This window comes from Armigeres subalbatus, chromosome 3, assembly GCF_024139115.2.
Source record: "Armigeres subalbatus isolate Guangzhou_Male chromosome 3, GZ_Asu_2, whole genome shotgun sequence".
Classification (NCBI taxonomy): Eukaryota; Metazoa; Arthropoda; class Insecta; order Diptera; family Culicidae; genus Armigeres; species Armigeres subalbatus.
Window position 1 is genome coordinate 406,906,485 of NC_085141.1, and position 25,727 is coordinate 406,932,211.

Sequence of the window (25,727 nt, forward strand, 5' to 3'; positions counted from 1 at the left end):
GATAACGTGTAAACTTCAAAATATTCAAATACAGTTCAGCTAAATATTCCTTATTTTATTGTTACATGAACCATTAGTTTGGCAACTTTCATGAGTCCATTTCCGTCAATTTCGAAGAAAAAATTCAAACTGATTTCAACTCCTTGGGGGCTGTCCATATCACGTGGACTGGTTTTGGCCAGTTTTACATGCATCTTCTCCCAACGTGGACATTTGTTATACAAATTACCAAAAATTTGTATGGACCGTGGACACGAACAACCCCTTTCTGTCCACGACTTTTTGAAAAGGTATAAAAAAATCATTGCAGAATTAGTGGAAAACGAAAAAATGTTTTTGATTGTAAGTCAATAGTAATTGGATTATTTTCAACAGTTTTCTTACTTTGACACAAACAGTTGTGTCAAATCTACCTATTGAACTGCCAATCTGTCTACTTATATATCGAGCAAAGTAAACAAATGCCCGTGTGTGGTGCAGAAGTATTGTTATCGCCTGACAATTATTAGAGCGAAATGAAACGTATTGGGACTAAAATGTAGGAACTCTCCACAAGAAATAGCGCATTTTCCAGTATTCCATTTCATAGAATGGTCCATTCTCAAAAATGACATTTGTCAGAACGATTCATTCTCCAGAATAACATTTCCAGGGGGCAAATTTGTCCACCAGCAACGTAAAAAGCTCTAGTTTACAAAACAAATTTCGCTCTTTTGAAATGTTGATGCCGATTTTTCGTATGGTTTTTCATCCACTGATGTAAAGGGATCTTATTCATGTACATAGACATTAAACGACAACAAATCATGACTTTTTATATTTAAACATTTTGCCTTACTCGTAGAACATATTTGTGCCGGGTAACTTCCATTACTGTCAAAATCAGTGTTGTAGAATGTCATTTGCATTCGTTTGTATAATTTTCTCAGAACTTTTTTCAGAAGTTAGCTATCAATTCCTGAGGTATGGCGAACTTATAGCGCTTAAATGTACCTACAACTTTGTCTAACAAGACATTGCTGTAAATATGTAGGGTATTTCGCTAAATGTTGAACGGTTAAGTTCGACTTTTTTGTTTTTTATTGATTGTTCTGTGAATACTTAGTTCAGGGTTCGTAACATAAGGTCATCTTATAAAGCCAGTGATTCAGTGTCCGTTCTCTTATGTTTCAAATAAATAATATTTATCGTTGGATACACAGACGTTGTTTTATATGACTCCTTTCGAACCTAAATGTTGAACGCATCCATAACCTATAAAAGTCTAATGTTAAACGATCCTCGTTAGATGTTGAACGGTTGTTATTTGCTGGTCATTAAATAATAAGTTTGTTATTCAAGACGGGAAATATCTATAGGAAATTGTTTTACATTTAGGAAAACGATGAAAATTGAATTCGAAAATCAAAACCAATAAAACGAACTATTATGGTAACCAACAATTTAAAACAAAAATGATTAATCCATAGAATGTCATTTATTTTATTTCAAATTCATTGTAAAGAATCCATACATTTCAACTTTTGTGTTTAGGTGTTAGCCGATTTCAAAAATAATGATAGTCATTAATAAATGCTGTAAGTAGTTCTTTATGTGATAGATTTATCTGACGACGAATCGCAGCGTTTTCTTGTTTCTTGCTCCTTCTGTTCAAGCTCTTGAATGCGTTCTGCAGCAGTTAGGATGAAATGCCGTTTTTGTTTGTAGTTACGTTTTATTTGCTTCCGTTTCGGAGTTGGTGGGAGTTGTAGGAAATTAGAAATACTAATGCGACGAGGACCATGGTCAGTAATTCGTGATCCACCTTCAGCTCTTGAAAATTGGGTTCCGATTGATGTTTGACTTATTGCCGATTTCCATTAGTGCAGTTTCCGAATTGATAGGATCTTCAGAACTCGCACAACTTACAGAAAGTAGCTATCTGCCTGAAATAGTTTCCATGCTGTAGTATTATTATCATATTATTGTTTGAGAACTAAATTTGGTACAAAAATTTGAAATAAATAGTAAATTGAACTTCAAAGCAGACCCCTTATTATAATCCTAACTTTGCGCACATAACATGGAAAATTTCTAACACGAAGCAAGCGTCTATCATACAATTTTTCATCCAAATTTTATTTTTTCAGCTAATACTACTATTACAATTCATGTTCATTCCATTTGTAGGCATATTTGAGCATATTTGAGAATATGAGGATGCCCAGCATTATTTTCTTATGATTCGACATACTTAGTATGTTTTCACGTCTGTTGGTGTATGTACAGCCTCATTTATGTACATTGGCCACAGCTAACAAAAGTTCTTTTTTGCGTAAACCCTATTCCGACGAGGTATATCATAAATGTTGAAAATATCGAAGAAATACGAGTTGTGCGCAAAATTAGGAACACTGTATTGAAAAAATGGTCCTAACATTGCGCATCATATATTTTAACGAAAAATGTAAATAACAAACCAAATTCTAATGAGATGGCTTCAACAATATTATAATTATTGGGTCCATGTGTAATGAGTTGTCAGCGAATGTAAAAATTTACAAAAAATACAGTTTTTCGGGTAGACCGTCACTTGTCATTTGTGCTAAGAACACGCCATTTTGGTCATTTTCACTGTTTTCAGTACAAGTTTCGACTATTAAAATGAAAAATGTGTCATTTAACAGCGAAAAAATGCAGGCACTGTTATGATAACATGTATATTGTGCTGACAAGTTATAATTATATTTCGAAATTCAATTTAAACGCATTCTATTACAAAAATAACCGCAAAATGCGCAAAGTTAGGAGCTGCGCAAAGTTGGGTGCGTGCACGGTATGACGAGGTGTGCAGTAGCATTGGGGAAGTACCTACCATTTGTGGTGTGTTCGGAATTGGCGACAGCTGGCGTGGTAACGGAGACAAGCTTGGTTCAAAATCAGAATCCGGTGTAGATGACCAAAGCGTTATTTTCGGAGATGGAGGTGTTGCCAAAAATCCTGAAGCCACTAAGGGCCGATTTCTTCACCCCCGCTTAGTCGTTAAACCAGGTTTAAGCATATGGGTAAGCACCGCTTAAGAGTTAAGCGGAGGTGAAGAAATTGGCCCTAAGAGGCTTTCCACCGAGGACTCTTTGGAGTTTTCTGTGGAGTTTGTAATTACTGTCGAAGTTGGTGGATCTCGTAAGCTGGACCCGGTTAACGAACCCACAGGCACTACTGGAACATTCGGCACAGCTTCTATTTCCGATGATCTCGCCAAACATCTGCTGTAATCAATGGCATCCACATCGAAAGGAAAAAGTTCACACCTACGAAATCCAGCGCGGATAGTAGTCGTTTTTAATCCGGTTCGGATAGCAGTATCGAGGGCGCCTCCAAAATGGTCAATCGTGCTCCATCTTCCATTAGTCGATTACCTTAGTCCACTATTCTTTAAGGGGCAACATCACAGGGTTGCATTCAGGTATAATGAGATTAAAATGATTCCCAAAGTAGCACAAGCCTTTGCTGCTTCAATGTCAGTGTGGGAAGAGTGGCCATCTACAAAGAAGATAACCGGAAACGGAACATTGCGGCGCACTAACGATGGATACAGAATGTTCTGAATGTAAGCCTGGAAATTTTCTCTGTCCATCTAGCCGCGCTCAGATTTGCCAACACCCCAATAGGATTGCATGATCATCAGAATATGTTTCGATAGACGCTTGTACGGCAGGGTGATATCCGGCGTGAACATATACCCATCAGCATCAAAGGTGAACAAAACCGTAATATTCTTCTTTGGGTCTGCTTTCTGAACGAGGTACACATTTCGATTTCCTTTCGTTGCAATAACCGACTTCGAATCTGGATAGAAAAGGGACATCGATTCGTCTACATTCAGAATTCGCCGCGGGGCTTTCAGGATATCTGACAGATTTTCCTTTGCGACGTAGTCTCAATTAATTGAAACCATTTCCTGATATCGGATTCACAGACAGATGCAGCCGCATGACTTATGTTTTCGGGCTTCCGGATAGACAATGCATCGATCACTCCTCGACGTTTTAAGAATAGTTCCAACCACTTATATAACAAAGAAAGGGAAAAATACATAAATATTGAATCATTTATTAGGAATATTATATAAAATATTACCGGGAGTGTTATCCTTAAAAATGGTGTCCCGGTTCGTCGAGTCCAAAAACGTCTTCACTCTCGAAAACAGAGCGTCCTTCGTGCAAGGGAATCCTCGTTTTTCCATCTCCTTAATCCATTGCGCGAGTTTGTTCTCATCATGCTGGGAAAGCACTGGTTTAGGTCCACGGGGAATTTTTCCTGACCACTTTGAACTTAGCCGAAAATGAAGCGTTCCTTTCGGTATGCCGTAGTGACTAGCAGCTTTTCCCAACGTCATCATATTTGACTTCACAGCGTCTACTGCATGATTGAGGTTAGATTCCGGATACTGTTTTTGTTTGCTTCGATTTTTAGCAACTTGCTTTTCAGTTAGTGTTTCCTGTAATAAAAGAAAAGTTCAACAGATCAATAATGTATGTAATGCATAATTTAAATGATTATTTTACCGTATTATCCATGTCCATTTTGAGGAAAGAGAACAACTATCTAACGACACAAATAATTTTATTGCTACACGAACTGAAGTTGTAAACAAAGCAAATGTCATGGACCGTGTGGCCAGAAATTATTCATTAAAAATGCGAAAGTTTGGATTTTCTATGAATATTATGCGAATATTGTTAAATAAGCTTAATAATAAGCTTTTTAATAAACCATTGGATACAATTACATCAGTACTACCTAATAAAGGGTTATATTTTTTTCATATTTTGTGGAGCATTTATTAGTGAAATGGAAAACTATCTGGCACTTCTGCTTACGAAGCCAGCTGTTTTAGGTTATGTTAGTGTTCAACAAATGGCCACATAAGCAAGAATAAAAATGCAATTAAAATATTCATGAAATTCGTCAAATTAATAACAATAAGTAATATAAATTTAGTCAATCATATGAGAAACTTTTCGGATTTAATTTGAAAAAATAGTGGTAGTGATGTGTAAAGTAATTAAAGTTGTAAAGCTTAAATAGTGAGAGCAAAATTTAATTTTAAATGTAGAGATATTAGGTATCGTTGAAACATCAAGTGTAAAATATTTTCGGAATAGGACGAGACCAGTGGCATTCTAGCTAAAAATCCGCTGGAGGCCCTGTCAAATCTTTTCAACAACACTTGTACACCTGCTGGTATAAATTGCGATATTGACACTATCAGGCGAGAAATGGCGATGCTGCGTATTTATATCAATGTGATTTTGCATATACAGCAGTGACAACTGTCGTTGTATGGCGTAAGTTATGAATGTTACTTTTGTACACTCTAGGTGGAGAGCAGTCATAAAGAAATTTGTAGTAAATCGCTCGAGTTTAGTATGGAGCTGTAATCAGATCTCATTTATTGTTTAAAGTTGCAAAATGCAATGATTGTATAAAAAACCAGAAAAATATTTGTAGCTTTTCTACCTAGGTCACATATCGCTGTGATGCGTAGTTAGTGAGAACAGGTGATTTGTCCATACAAAAAAATTCATTTTACTACAAATGTTGTGGCGCCATCTCTTTCAACCAGCACCTTTGGCCTTGTCCTATTAATTTTCACATAGTAAAAACCATGATGCAAAGCAAAATATCACCAGAAAATGTCATAACGTTTCAAGCGCATTTGCGACTTTTGTTATATTTTTAGGAAAATGTTTATAGTGAACTCCATTATGATTTTTTTCACACCGTTCAACATTTAGGTAGTGTTCAACAATTGGCGAATTACCCTAATCTGGGGCGTGGGAGGCAAAATGTCATTCAAATGACATTATGTCAAATGACACGTGACATTTTGGAGAGTTTTCACTTTCCAGCCGCAGATGTTACATTTAGAGTAATGTACCCTTGGACAAAAATATAGCCCTACTCAAGCGCTATGAGTACATCTTAAATTAAGAAGTAAATTTGGCTTCTGAAGAAAGTTATGAACAAATTAGTCAAATGACACGCAGATGACATTTTACAAGCCTGGTCAAAATCAAACATTACAGGCAGAATGGAATATAATAATTTGTTAGTATGTGGCTCTTCTTCTTCATTCTCGTCGCTCCGTACGAAACGTCAGAGCATTAGGGGTGGCACAGCTGTATTAGCTATATCGCCAGCGATTATTATTTATAGTTATTTGACTTTACTTGTTGATGTTTTCCGTCTTTTTCCGTGTGAGTCAAAGCACCGATGCGCCTTGGATTCACATACGGAGTGGATTTCGTCGTATATGGTCTATTTGATATAGGGTCCTAGTTCAGTTCTAAATATTGCTTCTGATATCTTTCAAAAAGTTGACTACATTCCGGAGGAGATCTATGTTTTTTTCATTCCAAATTTGGTAGATGTTACAGTAGAGGTCAAGTCCATGTTTCCTTCTCGTTACTGCGTATTTTACGCAGAAGAAGATTATATGTTCCGCATTGTCAATCACGTCGCAGATCTCACAAATGCAATCGTTAGCCAGTTTCATCTTATGTAGCCAGAAGCGTGAAAAATCGTGGCCTGATAATAGCCTATTGAGAGTGCGTAGTATGTGGCTCTATGAGGCTTTAGCGTAATAAACATCATTCTAGAATAACATAATACGACACTTTGCAATATTGTACAATATAGGATCCTGATTTGCATGTCCTTTTGTGTATCACCATTGCGCTTATATTTACCTAAACGTTCCTTTATGTTCCAAGAAACATCGATACCACAACTAATTCGCTGTTCCCTACTCTCCACAGCAACTGGAATCGCTCGTTCTGTGTCGCCCGGGCAACTTATCAGACAAACCGCCATCTCACAGCTGTCGATAACGTCTCCACCGTTAGGACCTCCGGGAGCGAATGCCGCACCGGTGGCACCGTCTCCCGAAACGTACGCCAACACGGTCACACCCAGCAAGGTAAGTCCAACTGCCCAACCCAAATACACTCGTTTGTCGTCGTTTGCCATTTTACCCTGTTTGATGATAGGACATTTTTTGTACCATGCTTACGATTGTACGATTTCAGTTTGATTTGACAAAAGAAAGATATTCCAAATCGAAATTATTCATTACTGCCCTGTCACGAACTTTCCGCATATTGTGTTGCACTTTGAACTATCTATACCCTCCCAATCGGCGAACCATTCGCAATCGTTCGTTATCATTTTTATGTGTTGTTTTTATCAGTTACACGTTCCATTCGTAAGTGTTGTAATCACAATACGCTAAAAAATTGTCTGTAGAATGAGTGGTGATTGAATGAAGGCATTTGTACCTTTGTATCATACATATTTTTATGAACATTCGTTTTATTTGATACAGGCTCATCAAGACCATATATGGCTGATTCACTTCAGTGTTGTTCAGGCTAATTTTGTGTTTATTATTTCATTTAAAAAAATCTCCAATGCAATATTAAATATTTATCGTTATTAGCCATTCCTCCCATGGGTTGGCACAGGATATTCACTGCTTTCCTCATCATATTGAGTTTATATTAGATACAAGTCTATCAATTTCGATCAAACTTTATATTTATGTTCACTTAATATATTTTGATTTACTATTTACGTAGACCTACTATGTAAACTATATAGCCCTTTTGTTATATCCTGGGGCAGTTCCCTCTGGGCAGGAATGGTTTTAACTCACTTTAGCACTTATTTATTTTCATTTGTTCATTTCAGTGAAGAATATACATTGATGAAATTTCAAAAATAATTTACTTTTAAACAATATCTATTTTCATAGCTTGATATTCTAACACGAACACTTTAGTGTTTCTATAGATGGAATTTAAATGCTGTAGCTTATAAACTGCGGAAATTTATGGTATTCCATATACCTACATACTGATCTATACTGATGTCCTGTGATTTTTGAAAGCTAAACGAACGAAATATCGGGGCCTATAAATACCTTAGCCTAGCGGTAAATTGCGTGGCTACATTCCCGGTTTATGATATTTTCTCGACTTGTTGTCATATTTTTAGTCTTACGAATAGACTTGTGCGCCGCTGCTGATGATTTGCTTATGCCGCTGATTATTTTTACCACGCAGATGGAAAAGAACTTGTGACAATAAGTTAATAAATTATTCAAGAAGAGCATTTTCACTGCCAAGTTAAGTAATTAATAATCGTGAACTGATTCTCAGGAATGGTATGTACTGTCAGAAATACATATGTTCAAGCAAGTTTATATAATCAATTATCTTACAATTTTCAAATTGTAATTGTAATTCTTATTTCGGTTGAAATTCATAATACGAAATCTTTGGCTGGTGACGTACACACAACTGCAATGCAACAAGCATTGAGCTGATTTCTAGCTCAAAATGTGCGAGAAGCATGGAAAGAAATGTCTTTGTAATTGGTTTTATTGATTAGCTTCGTTAAAAGATCCTTTGTAATACAGCAGCGGTTTTCAACCTGCGGTACATGTACCCCTGGGGGTACCGTGGCTGGCCCTAGGGGGTACCTCGGACAGAAATGCGTAATGGCGGACGTATTACAATTCCAATTCGAAACTTATTGATAAAATTTTAATAATTGTGTATTTATTATATCATAATTTTGTCTTGTGCATAATATGCATGATGATTAGTAAATCAAAGCCAAAAATCTCCAATGCAATCTTCCTGCTCTAAATGAAATGTTGAAAAATATTTTGAGTGGGCTGGGTGTACCAATTGTCGCCATACATAAGAACAACTATTTTTAAAAAAATAAGTAAAAGGCATGTGGGTAGACTTTATATATCAAGCGAAAGGTTTTACTTACTACTCCTTAGAACAACTGTGAAAACCACAATAAAATTTGTTATAATCATCAAAATTGATTAATCCTTAATAGGAACGCATGCACCAGTTGTAGCACTATTCTAAATTTTGGTTCCTTATTTGGCAAATCCCATTGTTTTCTTATGGGATTGGCCAAGTACGGACCATTAGTGCGATAACTTGTGCAAAGGACGTCAAAAATTAAGCAAAATCAATTTTTACAATAATGCTTTGCTTGTTTTAAAGGAGATCAAAGGTCTTATCGTATCATATGAATATGCTTTTTCGATTGGTTTGCGGTGATTTGATTGGCCATTTGGCATATAAAGCACTAGTGCGACAACTGGTGCTATAGTCACAACTGGTACATCTAGCTTTTCAACTAAAATCCAGAATCTAAAGGTTCGGCCCTTGTTTAAAAGATATATTTACCATCCGAAAACTTGCCATCTCCGGATTGGCAATCGTACGTCTTTGCACACAAGGCTAATTGGATACCCTGGTTGGTTCTTTCAAGACTTTCAGAAGCCTCCTTTCAAGATGTTCAAAAGCCTCCTTTCAAGAGGCTCGGAAGCCTCCTTTCAAGAGGCTCGGAAGCCTCCTTTCAAGAGGCTCGGAAGCCTCCTTTCAAGAGGCTCGGAAGCCTCCTTTCAAGAGGCTTGGAAGCCTCGTTTCAAGAGACTTGGAAGCCCCCTTTCAAGAGGCTCGGAAGCCTCCTTTCAAGAGGCTCGGAAGCCTCCTTTCAAGAGGCTCAGGCCTCCTTTCAAGAGGCTCCAGAAGCCTCCTTTCAAGAGGCTCAGAAGCCTCCTTTCAAGAGGCTCAGGCCTCCTTTCAAGAGGCTCAGGCCTCCTTTCAAGAGGCTCAGAAGCCTCCTTTCAAGAGGCTCAGAAGCCTCCTTTCAAGAGGCTCAGGAAGCCTCCTTTCAAGAGGCTCAGGCTTCCTTTCAAGAGGCTCAGGCCTCCTTTCAAGAGGCTCAGAGCCTCCTTTCAAGAGGCTCAGAAGCCTCCTTTCAAGAGGCTCAGAAGCCTCCTTTCAAGAGGCTCAGAAGCCTCCTTTCAAGAGGCCTCAGAAGCCTCCTTTCAAGAGGCTCAGGCCTCCTTTCAAGAGGCTCAGAAGCCTCCTTTCAAGAGGCTCAGAAGCCTCCTTTCAAGAGGCTCGGAAGCCTCCTTTCAAGAGGCTCGGAAGCCTCCTTTCAAGAGGCTCGGAAGCCTCCTTTCAAGAGGCTCGGAAGCCTCCTTTCAAGAGGCTCGGAAGCCTCCTTTCAAGAGGCTCGGAAGCCTCCTTTCAAAGGCTTGGAAATCTCCTTTCAAGAGGCTTGGAAGCTTCCTTTTAAGAGGCTCGGAAGCCTCCTTTCCAGCGGCTTGGAAGCCTCCTTTCAAGAGGCTTGGAAACTTCCTTTTAAGAGGCTTGGAAGCCTCCTTTCCCGCGGCTTGGAAGCCTCCTTTCAAGAGGCGCGGAAGCCTTCTTTCAAAAATCTTAGAAGGCTCATTTCAAGAGGCTTAATGTTCTTTTCAAAAGGCTCGTCAGCCTACTTTTACGAGGTACGGCAGCCTCCTTTCAAGATGCTCGGAAGCCTCCCACCAAGAAGATCAGAATTCTTCTTTCAAGAGGCTTGGAATCATACTTCCAAAAAGCTCAGAAGCATCCTTACAAGATGCAAAGGAAGCCTCCTTTTAAGTGACTCGAAAGCTGCCATTCAAGATGTTTGAAATCCTCTCTACAAGAGGCTCAGAAGCCTCTTATCAACAGGTGCGGAAGCCTACTTTCAAGAGATTCAGAAGCTCCTTTCAAGAGGTTGGCAAGCCTCCTTCCAAAGAAGGAATTACTTTTATCAAAAGGCTTGGAAGCCTACCTTGAAGAGGGGGTACCTAAATGAATGAAGAACTTCGGGGGAGGGAAGGTTGAGAACCGCTGCAATACAGCAACCATTTGTTAAGGCTCAATTTACCGTCATCCAGTCATTGACGAGAAAGACAGCCACGTGCTCGTTCCACTCTCAGTAATAAAAAAAGAAAAAGCAGTCTCCAACTGGATGGGGGAAGTATTTTAGTTTTAAAACTACATCATCCAATAGCGAAGACATAATTATATCTGGTGGATGCTTCATTTAGTTGTATTTCGCTTTAGTTTTCAAAAAAACTGCCTTTTGCAACATTTTTTTCTCAAGAGGGGAAATCGACGATTTACTCTCACGCTCTCTGATATATAAGAGAGCGTGATAGTAAATCGTCGATTTCCTCTCTTGGGAAAAAATGTTGCAAAAGGCAGTTCTTTTTTTTTAAACTAAAGCGAAATACAACCAAATGAAGCATCCACCGGATATAATTATGTCTTTGCTATTGGATGGTGTAGTTTTGAAACAAAAGTGCTTCCCCCATCGACCTGGAGACTGCTTTTTCTCCTCGGTAGGTGGTTTTATTACTGGGGGTGGTACGAGTACGTGGCTGTCTTTCTCGTCAATGACTGGATGACGGTAATTTGAGCCTTAACTGGGCTAATCATCAGCCTGGTTACGAACGCCACTTTTTAAGTGGGCTGACGAGATGATTCGCTGTACATATTAGTGCTGTCCAATGAGCAGCTCGAAGTTGTTCCCGTCGGTGCTACCCCGTTTGGCATAATGGTCGTTTGGCATAACACAATGAAAATGATCATATTTTCAATAATCATAATCTTTACGTAACTTAAAGCGGGACTTTAACATAGACTTCTTGATATGAACAATAAAGAAGCCGCATGCTTTCACAAAAGGCATCATCAACTCTTTTGCATTATTCCGAGCAATCGCGTAATATAAAAGAAGGAATGCCCTTTTTACATTGCACCGAACAAACGCGTGCTTTAAAAGAAGGCATCATCAATTCTTTTGCATTATCCCGAGCAATCGCGTCATTCAAAAAGAAGGAATGATCTTCCCTTTTGCATTGTTTCGAACAAACGCATCATTACAAGCATCATCAACTCTTTTGCATTATCGTGAGCAATAGCGTAATTTATAAGAAGAAATGATCTTCTTTTTTGCATTGCTCGAAACGCGTGCTTTAAAAGAAGGCGTCATTAACTCTTTCGTATCATCCCGAGCAATCGCGTAAATTAAAAGCAGGAATGATTTCCTCCCTTTTTCCATTGCACCGAGCAAATGCGAGCTTTAAAAGAAGGCAGCATCCATTCTTTTGCATTATCGCGATCAATCGCGTAATTTCATTGCATTGCTCCAAACAAACGCGTGCTTTAAAAGAAGGCATCATCAGCTCTTTAGTATTATCCCGAGCTATTGCGTAAATTAAAAAAGGAGTAGTCTCCTCTGTCGCATTGCACCGAGTAAACGAGTGATTTAAAAGAAAGGCCACATCACGTGTTTCGCCTTATCTCGAGCAACCGTTTGATTTAAAAAATGATACGAACAAAAATTCAATAAAATAGAATTACTTTTACTTTCACTTTTTGGGGAATAATACGTTCTGAGGAATGGTCTTCTCGGAATAAGTAAATATATTCTGGAAAAAGATTCAAATTGTACGTTTTTCGACAGATAGTTTTCTAGGAAATTGTAAAGAACCTAAATCGTTGATAATAATATCAATTATTAAAGTTAGTCATCTAAACTGAAAGAACAGCCTATGTGCAAATGAAGGGAAAATTAATATTGAAATTGTAACTGATAAAAATGCCAATAATAACTATTCTGAAAGAATTGTAATTTTTCTGAGTATATATTATTTTTAATCAATTATTTCAAACGACCATTATGCCAAACGGCTATTATGCCAAACGGCTATTATGCCAAACGGCTATTATGCCAATCGACTATTATTAAGGTCACTCCTGACGGAATCCAAGATTAAAAGTGCTCGCGTTTTCGGGGGCACACCACTTGATTCAGACGCGGCGCACAACTGTCATTTTTGTTTATTTAGCTTTGCTGCGTCGCAGCATACGTGAAATAATAAAAATGACAGTTGTGCGTTGCTTCCGTATCGAGTGGTGTGCCCCCGAAAAATCGCAGGAGTGACTTAATGGACATGAGCAGTGTTGTAAAATGTCATTTGCATTCGTTTGTATCATTTTCCCAGAATTTTTTTCTGAAGGTAGCAATCATTCCTGAGGTATGACGAACTTATAGCGCTTAAATGTGCCTACAACTTTGTATAACAAGACATTGCTGTAAATATGTAATGTGGGGCGTGGGAGGCATTCAAATGACATTATGTCAAATGACACGTGACATTTTGGAGAGTTTTCACTATCCAGCCTCATATGTTATATTTAGAGCAATGTACCCTTGGACAAAAATACAGCCCTACTCAAGCGTTATGAGTACATCTAAAATTATGGAAAAAATTTGGCTTCTGAAGAAAGTTATGAACAAATTAGTCAAATGACATGCATATGACATTTTACAAGCCTGGACATGAGTATGGGAACAATCTCGAGCTACTGCTTATTGGACAGCATTATTGTAATTTTTAATTGGGATTTGTTTAAAAATCAGTTTAAAAATAACCCATTAAAAAAGCGCCCAGTTAGCGAACTGTTACTCTATAAAGTTTGTTCAGATAAAACATTAGGACATGAAAATGAAATGTAGGAATTGTTCTACAGTTCGATAATTCTTTTCGGTTTTCGTCTGAAACTATTTCGAAATTGTCCTTAACTTGGTTGAACAGAAAGATTATTTTCAAATCCCTCTTGAAATCCCAACTAACATTTAATGTCAATGTAAATGTTATTTCAACTCGTCTATACGGCCTCAAGCTGAATATGTGTGCTATACATAAGATCAAGAACATCTATTCAATTCTTTTACCAGCAAATCCGGCGAATCCATCCAGCTGTTTTTGACGTGCCTGCACAACTACTTTACAGCATGTTACACAATTTTTTCTCAATCTTTACTAAACCATTTAATTATATAATTCGCTACAATGGCGCTTATTCAGATTTTTGAATCTGTTAAATAAGTTTTATACAGCCACTGAATTCAATTTGATTAAATATTATTTGAGTAAATTTAAATATTATTAATTAAATATTATTAATTAAATATTATTTGAGTAAATTTCGGAGTTTATTTAATGTTTTTGTTGTGAAAACTGAAATATCAATTTTGTTGCCACCTAGATTCGAACTCCGGATCTCCTGATTCAATGGCAGCTGCTCTGTCATCACCGTCACTGTGACATATGTAAATAACAAAGAAAATTATGGATGGGCTTCTTCGCATACCCTATAGGTTGTTTTGCTAACGTTATTTTCGAATTCATGCTGTATAAACGTTAGAAAGAGGCCTCCATGCTGCTTCTAGCACATAAGCCTAAAAATTATGCTTTCAGCATTATTTCAACCATTATTCAAACATCTATCAGCATGTTCTGTTGGATAACTCATCAATCAATCATCAATCGCTTAATTTGTTTTTAGGCAACATTTTCTCGCTGCTACTATGCTGCTAATCGTTTAACAGTCATCAACAGAAATATCGCTTCTAAATGGCTTGTTTTCTTACGCTACTGCTAGCATTAATGACAGCGCTTTGTCAGTTGCTATTCGCGAAGTCGAAGCAAAATTCTTCACACAAACAATGACAGTTCTTTATGGGTTTTTACAGTAGAGCAACAGAGAGGAGGAGATGGCGGCCATGTTTCAATCAAAATCTGACAAACTCTGACTCACTCAAACTCTGATAGATAGCAATGGGATTTCCCATAGGAGGGAGGAGCAGAATTTGCTTCGACTACGCGAATAAGAGCAGGTGAAAACATTGGTAGCTGTATTACGGAAATCAATAGCTCATACACAGCTCCGGCAACAAAAATCAAATGTAAACATTGCGGTTTTGACGTTCCATACTGATAAGCTATTAAAAGAAGCAGTATAAGGTTTACTCAAACGTTGTGTAATCTTCAAAGATACAGAAGTTGCCTAAAAGCTTTATTAGTTCATTTATAGCGACATTACGCTATATTGTCAGTGCTATAACAACAGCGAAAACGTTTTCATTGTGAATGCTACTCACCGTAATATGGGAAGTTGCTAACAAGCTAATTCAGACAGAGCTGTTTTATGAATATATGCAAGCTGCATAAACGATAAAAGATGAAATATATTCGGAACAAACTGACTAGCTGATAAATATTTGGGTAATAACCGAGTTGAAGTTTAAGGATTAATTGCGGAGGCTTTTCTTTTATTCAGCATTGGCTGCTTTTATTCAAATATTATACAGCCAAAGGCTAGAAGTTGAAGCTTTTAGCACCAAAATTGTTAGTTGGGATTCTTTTAAAAATACTCCTACTTCAATATTTTTTTCGAAAGTTCTTTACGAAACCTCTTTTGAGTCTTGGGTGTCAATCGTGAAATCCACCCGAAACTCTACCGGATACTTCTCAAAGAATTTATCCATTGGCGTAACTAGCCCCGACGCCTAGGGGTGGCTAAAGCCCCTTCATATATTTTTTCTATTTTGAACTCCTTTCAAAAATTCTCGAACATTTTACCACCTCATTAAGTTACCTTAGTGGTAATGTGATAAATCTGGTCCAATCACCTAACGAAATTGCGTATCAATCATACTCATCCATATTGAATTCTCTCAAACACATGCTTTCTGTTGTATCCCACAGTATCGAAGCGTGTTTGCTTACCTGCCGATGATTGCTGCAACGACTCAAATTGATAGCGTATGGCTATTGGATCTAAGTGTAGTAGCGCACGGCTTTGTCCCGCCCACTCAAAGGGCAATTTGTGATGGATCGCTGTCAGGTTCCCATTGGGGCAGTGAATATTTTTGCATATTTCGTTAATATTCTATCTATCTAATGTGACCAGCAAGCGTCCTGCGAAACGCGGGACGCCTATCTGGATTGCGTCACTGGCTTAAAAGTGGATTATCCAAAAGTGCCAGTTTAGATTCATCCAAAGTTTAGGATAGATTTTGGCTCAAAAAAATTAGAAAAATATTTTTAGGGTTGTATGAATTGTAATAAATTTGTTAAATTAAGTTGAAAAATGCAAAATGACGTCTGGTCACATTATATCTATCTCAAATGAAAAGAAAATAATGCAACATTCCTCCAGGGATTCCGATGGGCAGCATGTTCCAAGTATTACGATGAGAATCCTTTATTGATTCCGATGAGAATATTTAAGGGATTCCGAGGGGAATCTTCAGATATTTCATCAGGAATCCTCCAAGCATACCGAAGGAATCCTCCATGGATTATTAAGGGTATCCCCCACAGATTCCCATGGGTATCACCAAATAATAACGAAAGGGATTCAGTGTGAATTCTTCTGGAATCCGTTTGGAAGTCTTCGATGATTTTGAAAGGAATTCTTCAGAAATTTCAATGAGAATTCTTCTCGGATTCTGATGAGAACTCCTCTCGGATTCTGATGAGAATCCTTCTCATGTGGAGATTATCATGCGCTTGTTTCTAGGCAAGCGGAAGTCTTCTGATAAATTGTCACTCCAGTCCGTGATGATTGGCCACATATCTTTGACTGCTGGCGAAGTACCACGATTGCTTTGATTGATATTCTGGTGGCTCTCCGTTGTTGTTGATATCAAGCTTGTCAAGGGAAACTCCTGGAAAAGCTACGCTTCTCAATCCGCGGTCCTTCAGTACATCAGCGAGTATGCGAATGCTCCCGACGAAGTTGAGAGCTTTATTCGTTGCTTAATTATTTTCGAAGGCTGGATTGCAGGGCCTGCCAACAAACCCCCTGGATTTCCGGAGGACCGTAGTGCATAGTTTTGCTTAGAGACCCTCGCTAGCACTCGGCCGATAATCAACCGCCCCTAATATAGGGAACACATGCTGTTGTGAGTTGCACCATCTCGTGGAAAGACGGTCGATCAGATTTGCACCTCTGGATAAAGCTCGATCCACCGTTTCTTTCCAATTACTGCGGCGGCTCTGGTGGCCGTACCGAGAATTTAAATACATCACATCGTTGCGGAAGGTTTGTTTAATTTATGGTGAAAGTTTCATCAGTATTGATGCTCACGTTCAAAAGTTATCGAAAATGGAACGCGAGAGATGGAAACAAATTTTGCACACTCACGTTGGAAATCCAACATGGTCAAGAGGAATGATTTCAAAGTATCTAAAATTACCGAAATTGACTGTAAAAACTGTCAAACGTTATCGGGAAACACTATTGCTGGATCGCGTAGAACAAAACAATCGTAGAAGTGGAACATACGACCAGAAACTACAAGTGAAAGTCTGCAGAGCAGTTCGGAACAATTTTGGGATTTGCTTGCGTGATTTAGCGAAAAGGTTCACTGCGCCTACAGCACAGCTCAAATAATCTGTTGGGATGAAGGTTTCAAGTCGTATGATGTCAGTAAGCGTCCCAACAGGACCCTAACACAGATCCTGGTTGCCAAACATCGCGCAAGAATGCTGGTCGAGCAAGTTCTGACGAAAAAAAAAGTGATGTATTTTGATGGGCGATGAAATTAATTTTAAAATTGACTTCAATTCCCGGAATACAAGTTTTACCTTGCCAAACGGAAGGGTAATGCCCCAGGAAAATTCAAATATGTCTATGCAGGCAAGTTTGCTCACAAATTGATGGTATGTCAAAGTGTCTGCAGTTGTGGGAAGAAAACTAAAGTTTTCATCACTGGAGCGACCATAAATGGGCAAATATACAAGAAGGAGTGTCTTCAGAAGCGATTTTTGCCATCCATTCAATCACACGACTGTCCGGTGTTGCTTTGGCCTGACTTAACAAGCTGCCATTACAGACGGGATGTAATGGAATGGTATGAATCGAATGATAATGATGTTATTGAAAAAACTATCAACCCACCAAAATGCCCAAATTTTCGTCCCAACAAAAAATATTAGGCTATTATCATAGGGAAACTTGAGAAATGGTGAAAAACAATCAGAAAACCAACTTATATGGAGAAGTGGTTTGAAAAAATGGCAGAATAAGTTGACCATTCTACTGTGCAAAAAATAACGAGTGGTATTGAGAGAAAAGTCCGAGAATTCATCCGAAATGCCAATGAATAATTTTTCGATATTTTTTTCCTAGAAAAGTTTACTAAATTCCCTGTATAATAAAACCTGAACCACCTTTTTATGTACTTTTTTTTGGCAAAGAAGCTTTAGAGAAAACCGCCTCCCCCTGTCAGCATTCAGCACAGTTCCCACGGGGGTTGGTTACTCGCTCTTTCCTACGGTTACTCGTACTCCGCCTTGCAAAACAATGAACTAGGGATAAAAATAGAAGTTGCTAGACAAAAGGCTATGGACCACTCATATTTTATTTCTTCAGGTAACGAAGTACCAAAGGTATGCATCATCCAGCAATTACCGTGCCTTTTCTGAGCCAAGTTAGTGCCAAGCAACATTGATGTCATGACATTTTTGAAATTAAACTCTCATATCCCACACTTTGTAATATTATGAACAATGATCCATTTAACCAAGTTATAGGATCATAAAACGTTAAAATTTTCACGGAACGTTTTGGTTTCACATTCAAGAACTTATTTCAGGAACAAACTATTCAATTCTACATTTTTTTCCTAGAATTTTTGTGAAATTAAAGGCATCATATTTCTAGCATTTTTAAAATCCTACAAGTTTTTCTTATTCGCTTTTTACTCTTTTGAAGTGTTCATATTTGTATTGCATTAACATATTCAATAAGTTTTCTTTCCATCATTTTTGGTTTATTGGTGCAAACATTGAAAGATAATGATTTTTTTAAATTCATTTGTAGTAGTAAATTGTACAAAATTGGTTTAAACGTTCAATTGTTACGAACGAATACCCATGTCAGAATACAGTCATTAGTTAGTTTGGTTTTCGTACTCATCATGCAAGAATGGTAAAGTAGTATATTGGATTAACACATTGAATGCTTTTTCTACCCCATGTAACCAATCCGCCAGCTATTGATAGTAATAGCTAATTTTGTTTTCTCTGTTTCTGTTCCAATTACAACAATTCTTGAATCGAACGAATCTAAAAAAAACACCCAACAAAAAAACGAAACAACCTGCAATTTAAATTCTAAACATGCTAACTGTTTGCAATCAAAAAACGACGCAAATTAACTTACATGCCTAGAAAAAAGTTTCTTAATATGAGGATTGTAGCGTAAATTAAGCCTTCCTTCTAAAAAAACAAACAACCAAAGCAAAAGAAAGAAATCATTCCATTCAATTTCATTAAAACTTCGACACCGCAAATCTCTTGTCTCTTCCACCATCCGTGATTAAAAATCAACAAATGTGGACCGCATCATCCTCGTTCGCATCCGTCTGACAGATGGCCACCGTTCGAAAGGCGTCAGCATCGCCAGCGGGAAGTCCAGCCGGAATTATGGTGGGAGGACCCACCGCGACTATCAAGAAGACAATAATTCCGTCGGTCGGAGGACGCGGTGTACCGCCTCCGATTCCGCCAAACAAACCGCAGATACCGCCAAAGCTGTCCGGAACATCGGCCGCTGCTGCCGTAGCTGCCGCCGCCGTATCATCCCGTATACCATTTCTGAGCAATAGCAATCACACCAATAGCCACAACAGTAGTATCAGTTTAGCCAATAGTAGTAGTAGCAGTAGCGCCGTCGGTTCACCATCGATACCTTCGCCATCTTCCGTGTCCTCACCACTGTCATCACTATCATCATCACCATCACCGTCCTCAGCATCACCTTCTTCCTCTACTACGCTAGCTAACAGTGCTTCCGTGGCGCCCCCGCCGGGTCAGTGTCAGTGGATCGGTACCGCACACAAATAATCTTATCGCATCTTCAACAGTTGCCAACAACAATGCCGCTGGAGTCTCAGCATCACAGGCCTCAGCCGCCACCACCGTCTCTGGCTCAGCAGCCCCAGGCTCATCCACCACACCACAAAATTTTGCGACGTCAGTCGCATCTGCATCCGTTTCAACCGCAGCAGAAATACTGACAAATATCGGTTGCGAAGGTGGGATAGTATAAATTAGTGCAGAATTGTGTGGCACCAATCACATGCGCACCACCCACTACTACTTAATCCTTGCTTTGATTAGTTGTGTGACCATAAACTAACACATTACCATTCATCACCGCCCGTTATCACCCGACATCACTATGATTACACATAACATAATAACACCGTTGCCTGCTGGCTAGAAATAGTTGCATACACAGTTAAAGGAGCGACAAAACTTCGCGAAACATCACCACAGATCTACTAAAGCTTGCCGCACTTGCCGTGTATACACAAAATGCATCCTATCACGGATGCATAGCTATCTAACCTAATTAGCCACGATTCACATACAAACAAAACACCACATCGAACATATAATTTACATGCACTTGCTAACATCTACATATTTGGACAGTTTTGATGGGTTTCAACCATGCCATTTTTAGTTGTAACAGTTGGATAATTGATAGGTAATGGCGTCATCCGTAACATTCGGCTTTTACGTTTTCTTCACTTTCCTGATCCCTTGATCCTGTACTGTTATCTGCATGCTATTATGTTAATTTGTAAACAATTCTGAAACACTTAACTGCACTATTGAATCTGGGACGGTTGCCTTCAAGAGGTATTGCATCGTTCGCTCCTCCCTTCAGTTATTTTATTCGCGAGGAATGTCGCCAAGTGAAGAAATATATTTAGACCCTTATTGACGAATTGACATTAAATCCCAGGTTCTTCTCCAGCTAAAAATTTCTGATCAATTTTTTTAAAGTGCTCAAACCAAGAGCGATCCTCTGAGGCTTTGAGAATTTGTAAATTGCTTTGGTGCCACTTTCATCGCTAAGGAATCAGCCTGTGTACTGTTCTTAGAAACAAGTATTAAATGAACGCTAGTTGGGTAAGCAAGGCCTATCCGGATAATCAAACGTGACGTGTTTGCGGTGTTTTTGGAATATACTTTTTGCTTACGTATAAGTAAAAAGATCTATGAGATCTTTCAAGGAATTTTACTCCGTCAATACGTCGATATAATCAGTTTATAGTATCTTAAATTGTGTATACTTCAATCGGATTTGCTTTTAGTTCACCATACCGTTTTCCTGCATACCTTACGAGATAGTTCTGAATTCAATATTGACAATGAGCTGGGATTTCACATGACTACTACTTCTGTTTCATACGCAGAAGATCGTGGAATAACTCTTATGGCCACCTCGATTTCGTCACCACCGATACAAACTCGTGGTGGGTGGCTTACGTTGTCCTCTCTTGAGCCTCTTACTATCATGTACTTCGTCTTCGACGTGTTGATGAGTCCAATCCATTTAGCTTCCCTTTTCGGTCTGATGTAGGCTTCTCAAAGATACGTGCCATAATATCCATGTCCGGCGAAACCAAATTGCTGAACGGACTTCGTAAAAATCGTACCACTTGTGACAATCCCTTCGTGTTACTCCCTTCAAAGCGATGTTGAATAACAGACACGAAAGACCATCACCTTGCCGTAACCCTCTGCGCGTTTCATCACCCATAAATCCCGCCTGGTACTGCCCCACGAACTTTCTTGCAATTGGTGTTAGTCGGCGGCATAAAATTTGGGTGAGTACCTTGTAGGCGGCGTTCAGCAATGTGATCGCGCGGTAGTTGCTATAATCCAGCTTATCGCCCTTTTTGTAGATGGGGCACACGACACCTTCCATCCACTCCAGCGGAAGAACCGCATCCTCCCAAACCTTGGTAATTACCCAGTGCAGCGCTCTAGCCAGTTCCTCACCACCGTGTTTAAACAGCTCTCCTTGTAGTTGGTCAACTTCAGGGGCTTTGTTGTTTTTCAGCCGGCCGATCTCCTCCTGGATGTCCTGGAGATTCGGAGCCGGAAATCGTATGTCCTGCGCGCGTGTTCCTAGGTTCATTACCATACGGCCACCGTTGTTTGCCACATCGCCATTCAGGTGCTCTTCATAGTGCTGCCGCCACCTTTGGATCACCTCACGCTCGTTCCCGTTTATGTTCTTACACATATCGGGCTGTGGTACGTGGCCCTTACGTGAACGGTTTAACTTCTTATAGAACTTTCGTGCGTTATTAGCGCGGTACAGTTGCTCCGTCTCTTCAGGGTCTCGATCTTCCTGCTGGCGCTTTTTCCTCCGAAAAATCGAGTTTTATCTGTTCCACGCCCGTTTATATCGTGCCTCGTTCGCCCTCGTGCGATGTTGCAGCAATCTCGCCCATGCTGCATTCTTCTCCTCAACTAACTGCTTACATTCGCCGTCATACCAGTAGTTTCTCTGATCCGGGGCAGCGGTTGCGGTGCTTCCAATGTTGGATCGAATATCTTCCGTAGGAAGTGCCACTTCCAGCTGCTGCGCGTAGTCTTGCGCTAGTCTACGTCTTGTAGCCGCCCAATGTTTAGCCGTGGCAAGGTGCGTGGCTGAATGTTCAGGTCTATTGCTTCCGACATAACTCCACAGTAGATTCGTCCCTGCAGGGTATTGGCGATCATAATGGCTTTGTCGACATCTCTTCTGGCATCGGCGTTCGTTACTCGGTAGGCGAAACGGATCCTGCCAAGGTAGCCTACGAAGCGCGAATCGAAGGAAACGACGTTGAACCGATTCGATTCTCTCAGCACCGTTGTTGTAAGATGGACTCCAGACAACAGAACAGTACTCTAGAGTCGAGCGCACCAGAGAGCAAACAGTATATGTCGGTGAAATTCTTTGCAACTCTAAAGATGAATCCCATAGTTCTGATGCTTTGTCGAATAAAATGTGTTGCTTGAATACTATTTGCAAGTCTAGGATCACGCCGAGATCCTTCACATGGCTCACTCGCTCTATTTATGTGCCAAGAAGGCTGTAGTTGCAAACGATTGGCTTTTTATTTTCGTGAAAACGTAATGACAGAACACTTGGCCGGGTTTACCACCATTCGGTTCAGAGAGCACCAATCACCACACCCCATTCCGGCTTATTTCCTTTTATTGTAGTTAGGACAATCTTCCCTTGCTTCCACTCCTCACCATTCTGCTTGCGATACCTGCTCCAATTGTAGTTCTCTTTGCAGTGATGCCACCACTTACCCTTGCTGAAGTTTTCTTATCCTGCTGAGATAAATTGTCATAGTATAACTCCGTTACATCAATGACGGACGTTTGTAGAGCTCTCGTGGTCGTAGGCAGTCTTTCTTCATTTTTCACGAAAGTTTAAGGTACTTATGTTCGCTTACTACACGTACAGCCACTGCGTTAGTAGCCGTCCACGAATTTACCGACCCCCATTAATTTCATTGCTTACGCAATTATTTCTTCCGACATTCACAACAGATGACCAGCCCATATTATTCTGCCATATTTAATACGATCAAGAATATTTTATACTTTGATTAAACTTAATACGATTTTAAATGATTAATTTGAGTTTATTTCCTGTTTTTTCATGGCACGAATTTAGCGACATGACTGATCTTTGCAGTGATGCCACCGCTTACCCTTGCTGAACTTTTCTTGTCCTACTGGAACTTATTTTGATTGTACAACGCCGTTACACCAATGCCAGGCGCAGCACATTATTTTATAGTTGCTCTTTCTCCTTCACAAAACCTGAGCTTTCCAGTCTGTCTCTCGTAATGTTATATCGTCGCTAAATCATATTTATCTCAGTAGTACAAACCGATCGCCTGATCGCCAAATTCATATAAATTGCTATTATCAATCAATTAACCAACTATCACACCAACAAACAAACCCCTTACCCTATTAACCTCAAATGCTGTTGAAACGGATGTATGTAGATTTGATGTGTAATGGAAAGAGGTCGGCTTTTTATGTGAATTTGTTCCAAAGTGATGCACTGCTTGTGTAGATTGTTCAAAATTTGTAGGTTACTAACACTGAATCGAACAGATACAACCACACTTCATCAAATATCATGGCACTGTTGTTGCGTTAGGATGCAAATAATTCGAAAAACGAATTACATCATAATATCATGGTGGGCGTCATACTTCAGTATAATTTCGGTAGTACGCCAATCAGCAGACGGATCTTATTTTGACAAACTATCGTTGAAAAACAACAACAACAAAATAAGCAATCTAACATAAGCTAGTGAGTCATCATCACCTTAAAATCATTATTGCTGCTTTCTTCATTGTGATCACATTTCGCTACATACCTACAACAATATCATCATGAAAATACAGCATATTGGACAAATAGACAGAAAGAAACATGTCTTTAGAAAAATGATTGTGGTGAATTCTAACAGAAATTTGAACCCAAGTGAAACTGTACATGTTTAGATTTATTGTGGAGTAAATAAGTATAATAATCAAAACAAAAAAAATGTACACTCAGACAACATCAACAACTTGAATATTTCTGAAAAATAGTTTACAGTCTTTACAAAACAATGTTATTGAAAATATAAATCAATAAAAGAAAACTCAATACAGGATCCAGCAACAACATAGACAGCATAGCAAAAAGCCAAACGCATGCTCCTGTTCCATGTTTTGATTTATTATTCCTAAATTCAAGAACTAACGTTTTTCCCGTGTGAATACACTTCAGCCTCACTTCTCAGGCGGAAACAATAGCAATAATCTTTCACAAGAGGATCAGAGTATGCTGCATCCGCGCCACCCGCGTTTGTGTACGTAGAACATGTTGACAGTTGTTATTGTTGTTACAAAAAAAGTGAAATTAAACTATAGGAAATACTGCTGAAGAACAATTGAGGATTGGTACCTCTCTATTGCTACATAAGCATTGACAGTGCAGTCACAGTAGGCTATGTGTGCCGACACTAATACACCCATACAATAAACTCCTAAAACTAAACAGGTTAAGCTGGGTGGTTCGGATAGAATCGATTTGGTTGTCAAACTGAAGCAAAAATTTTCTATTGTGCTGGAGCCAAACATTGAAGATTGTGGTTATGTTCGTTTCTGATCTAATATTGAGAAGTATTGTTATTATTTGCGGAAAAATAAAAATAAACTTTGTTTGAGTTTTGTATTCTTTGTAAAAATATTTTCACATCATATTTCGAGTGGAAAATTAGTAGGAATGCAACTAAAAAGCACTCGTTACGAAATTTCACGAGATTCAGCAGCTAATTGGAGCATGAATGTTTGTAAACAAACGTAAAGTCATGTAGAGCCTAGCGCATTTGTGCGCCCTCATGCAGCGTGGAAAGAGAAATTCTAAGAGCGGAAAATGTTTGACAGCCAAGTAACTGCAAAAAAATTTTGTTTATGGGAGTGATTTCAAAATATCCCTCAACTCTCTTGAGCGCAGAAAAGCGGCTCTCTATCGCCCGGTGGCATCCCTATCTCACACAATAGGTTTGTTTTGCAGCCAACATTACGCAACCGTATCCCACTGACAGTTCTGTATCCTAATGGAAATCAAATGTGATGTTTGTAAACAAAACACATACTATCATGAATTTTATACTGAGATGTTGGCTACAAAAACATGGCGTCGCGCCACCGACCTGCTCTATCCGCAGCACCCAGAGGTTAAGCATACATGATAATACACACTCAAACGTTAATCCCAATGGTTTAGGCTGATATTACCCTATGTTAGAAAAAATAATAGAACAACTTTGATTATTTAGAAGTTTATAAGTTTATTGAGATTCCAGGAAACGGAATTGGACGGTTGCTATTTGCAACTTCGAGGGATTGATTTAGTCGTTTTAGGCATTTCGAGTAGATACAACGCTATGTTTATTTTAATTTTAATATTATTTTAATTCATCGAGGTTTATTTTAATTCAAGCAGTAGCAATAGTTGACGTCTTAATCTTCCAAAGGTTGACCATCTCGTATATTTTTTTAAAATAAAGTCAACATAAATTAAAACCGAATCATCGCTTTTTTAGGATTATCTCGTTTCGATAATTTACGAGTAACGTATACGGCAGTTAATTGGAGAT

The 25,727-nt window shown here is 38.9% G+C and overlaps 1 protein-coding gene across 2 annotated transcripts in view; it reads left to right on the forward strand.

Moving 5' to 3' along the window:
• Positions 1–25,727, forward strand: part of LOC134227077 (CTTNBP2 N-terminal-like protein) — a 48,998-nt gene that overhangs the window by 5,331 nt on the left and 17,940 nt on the right. The window contains exons 5-6 of one of the 2 annotated variants that reach the window (XM_062708319.1): positions 6,804–6,964; positions 19,621–19,860. In XM_062708319.1, coding sequence (XP_062564303.1) covers positions 6,804–6,964; positions 19,621–19,773 — 314 coding nt within the window. In that variant the 3' untranslated portion in view covers positions 19,774–19,860. Of the gene's footprint in view, positions 1–6,803; positions 6,965–19,620; positions 19,861–25,727 lie in introns of those variants that run through there. The other variant, XM_062708320.1, reaches the window with a different exon arrangement.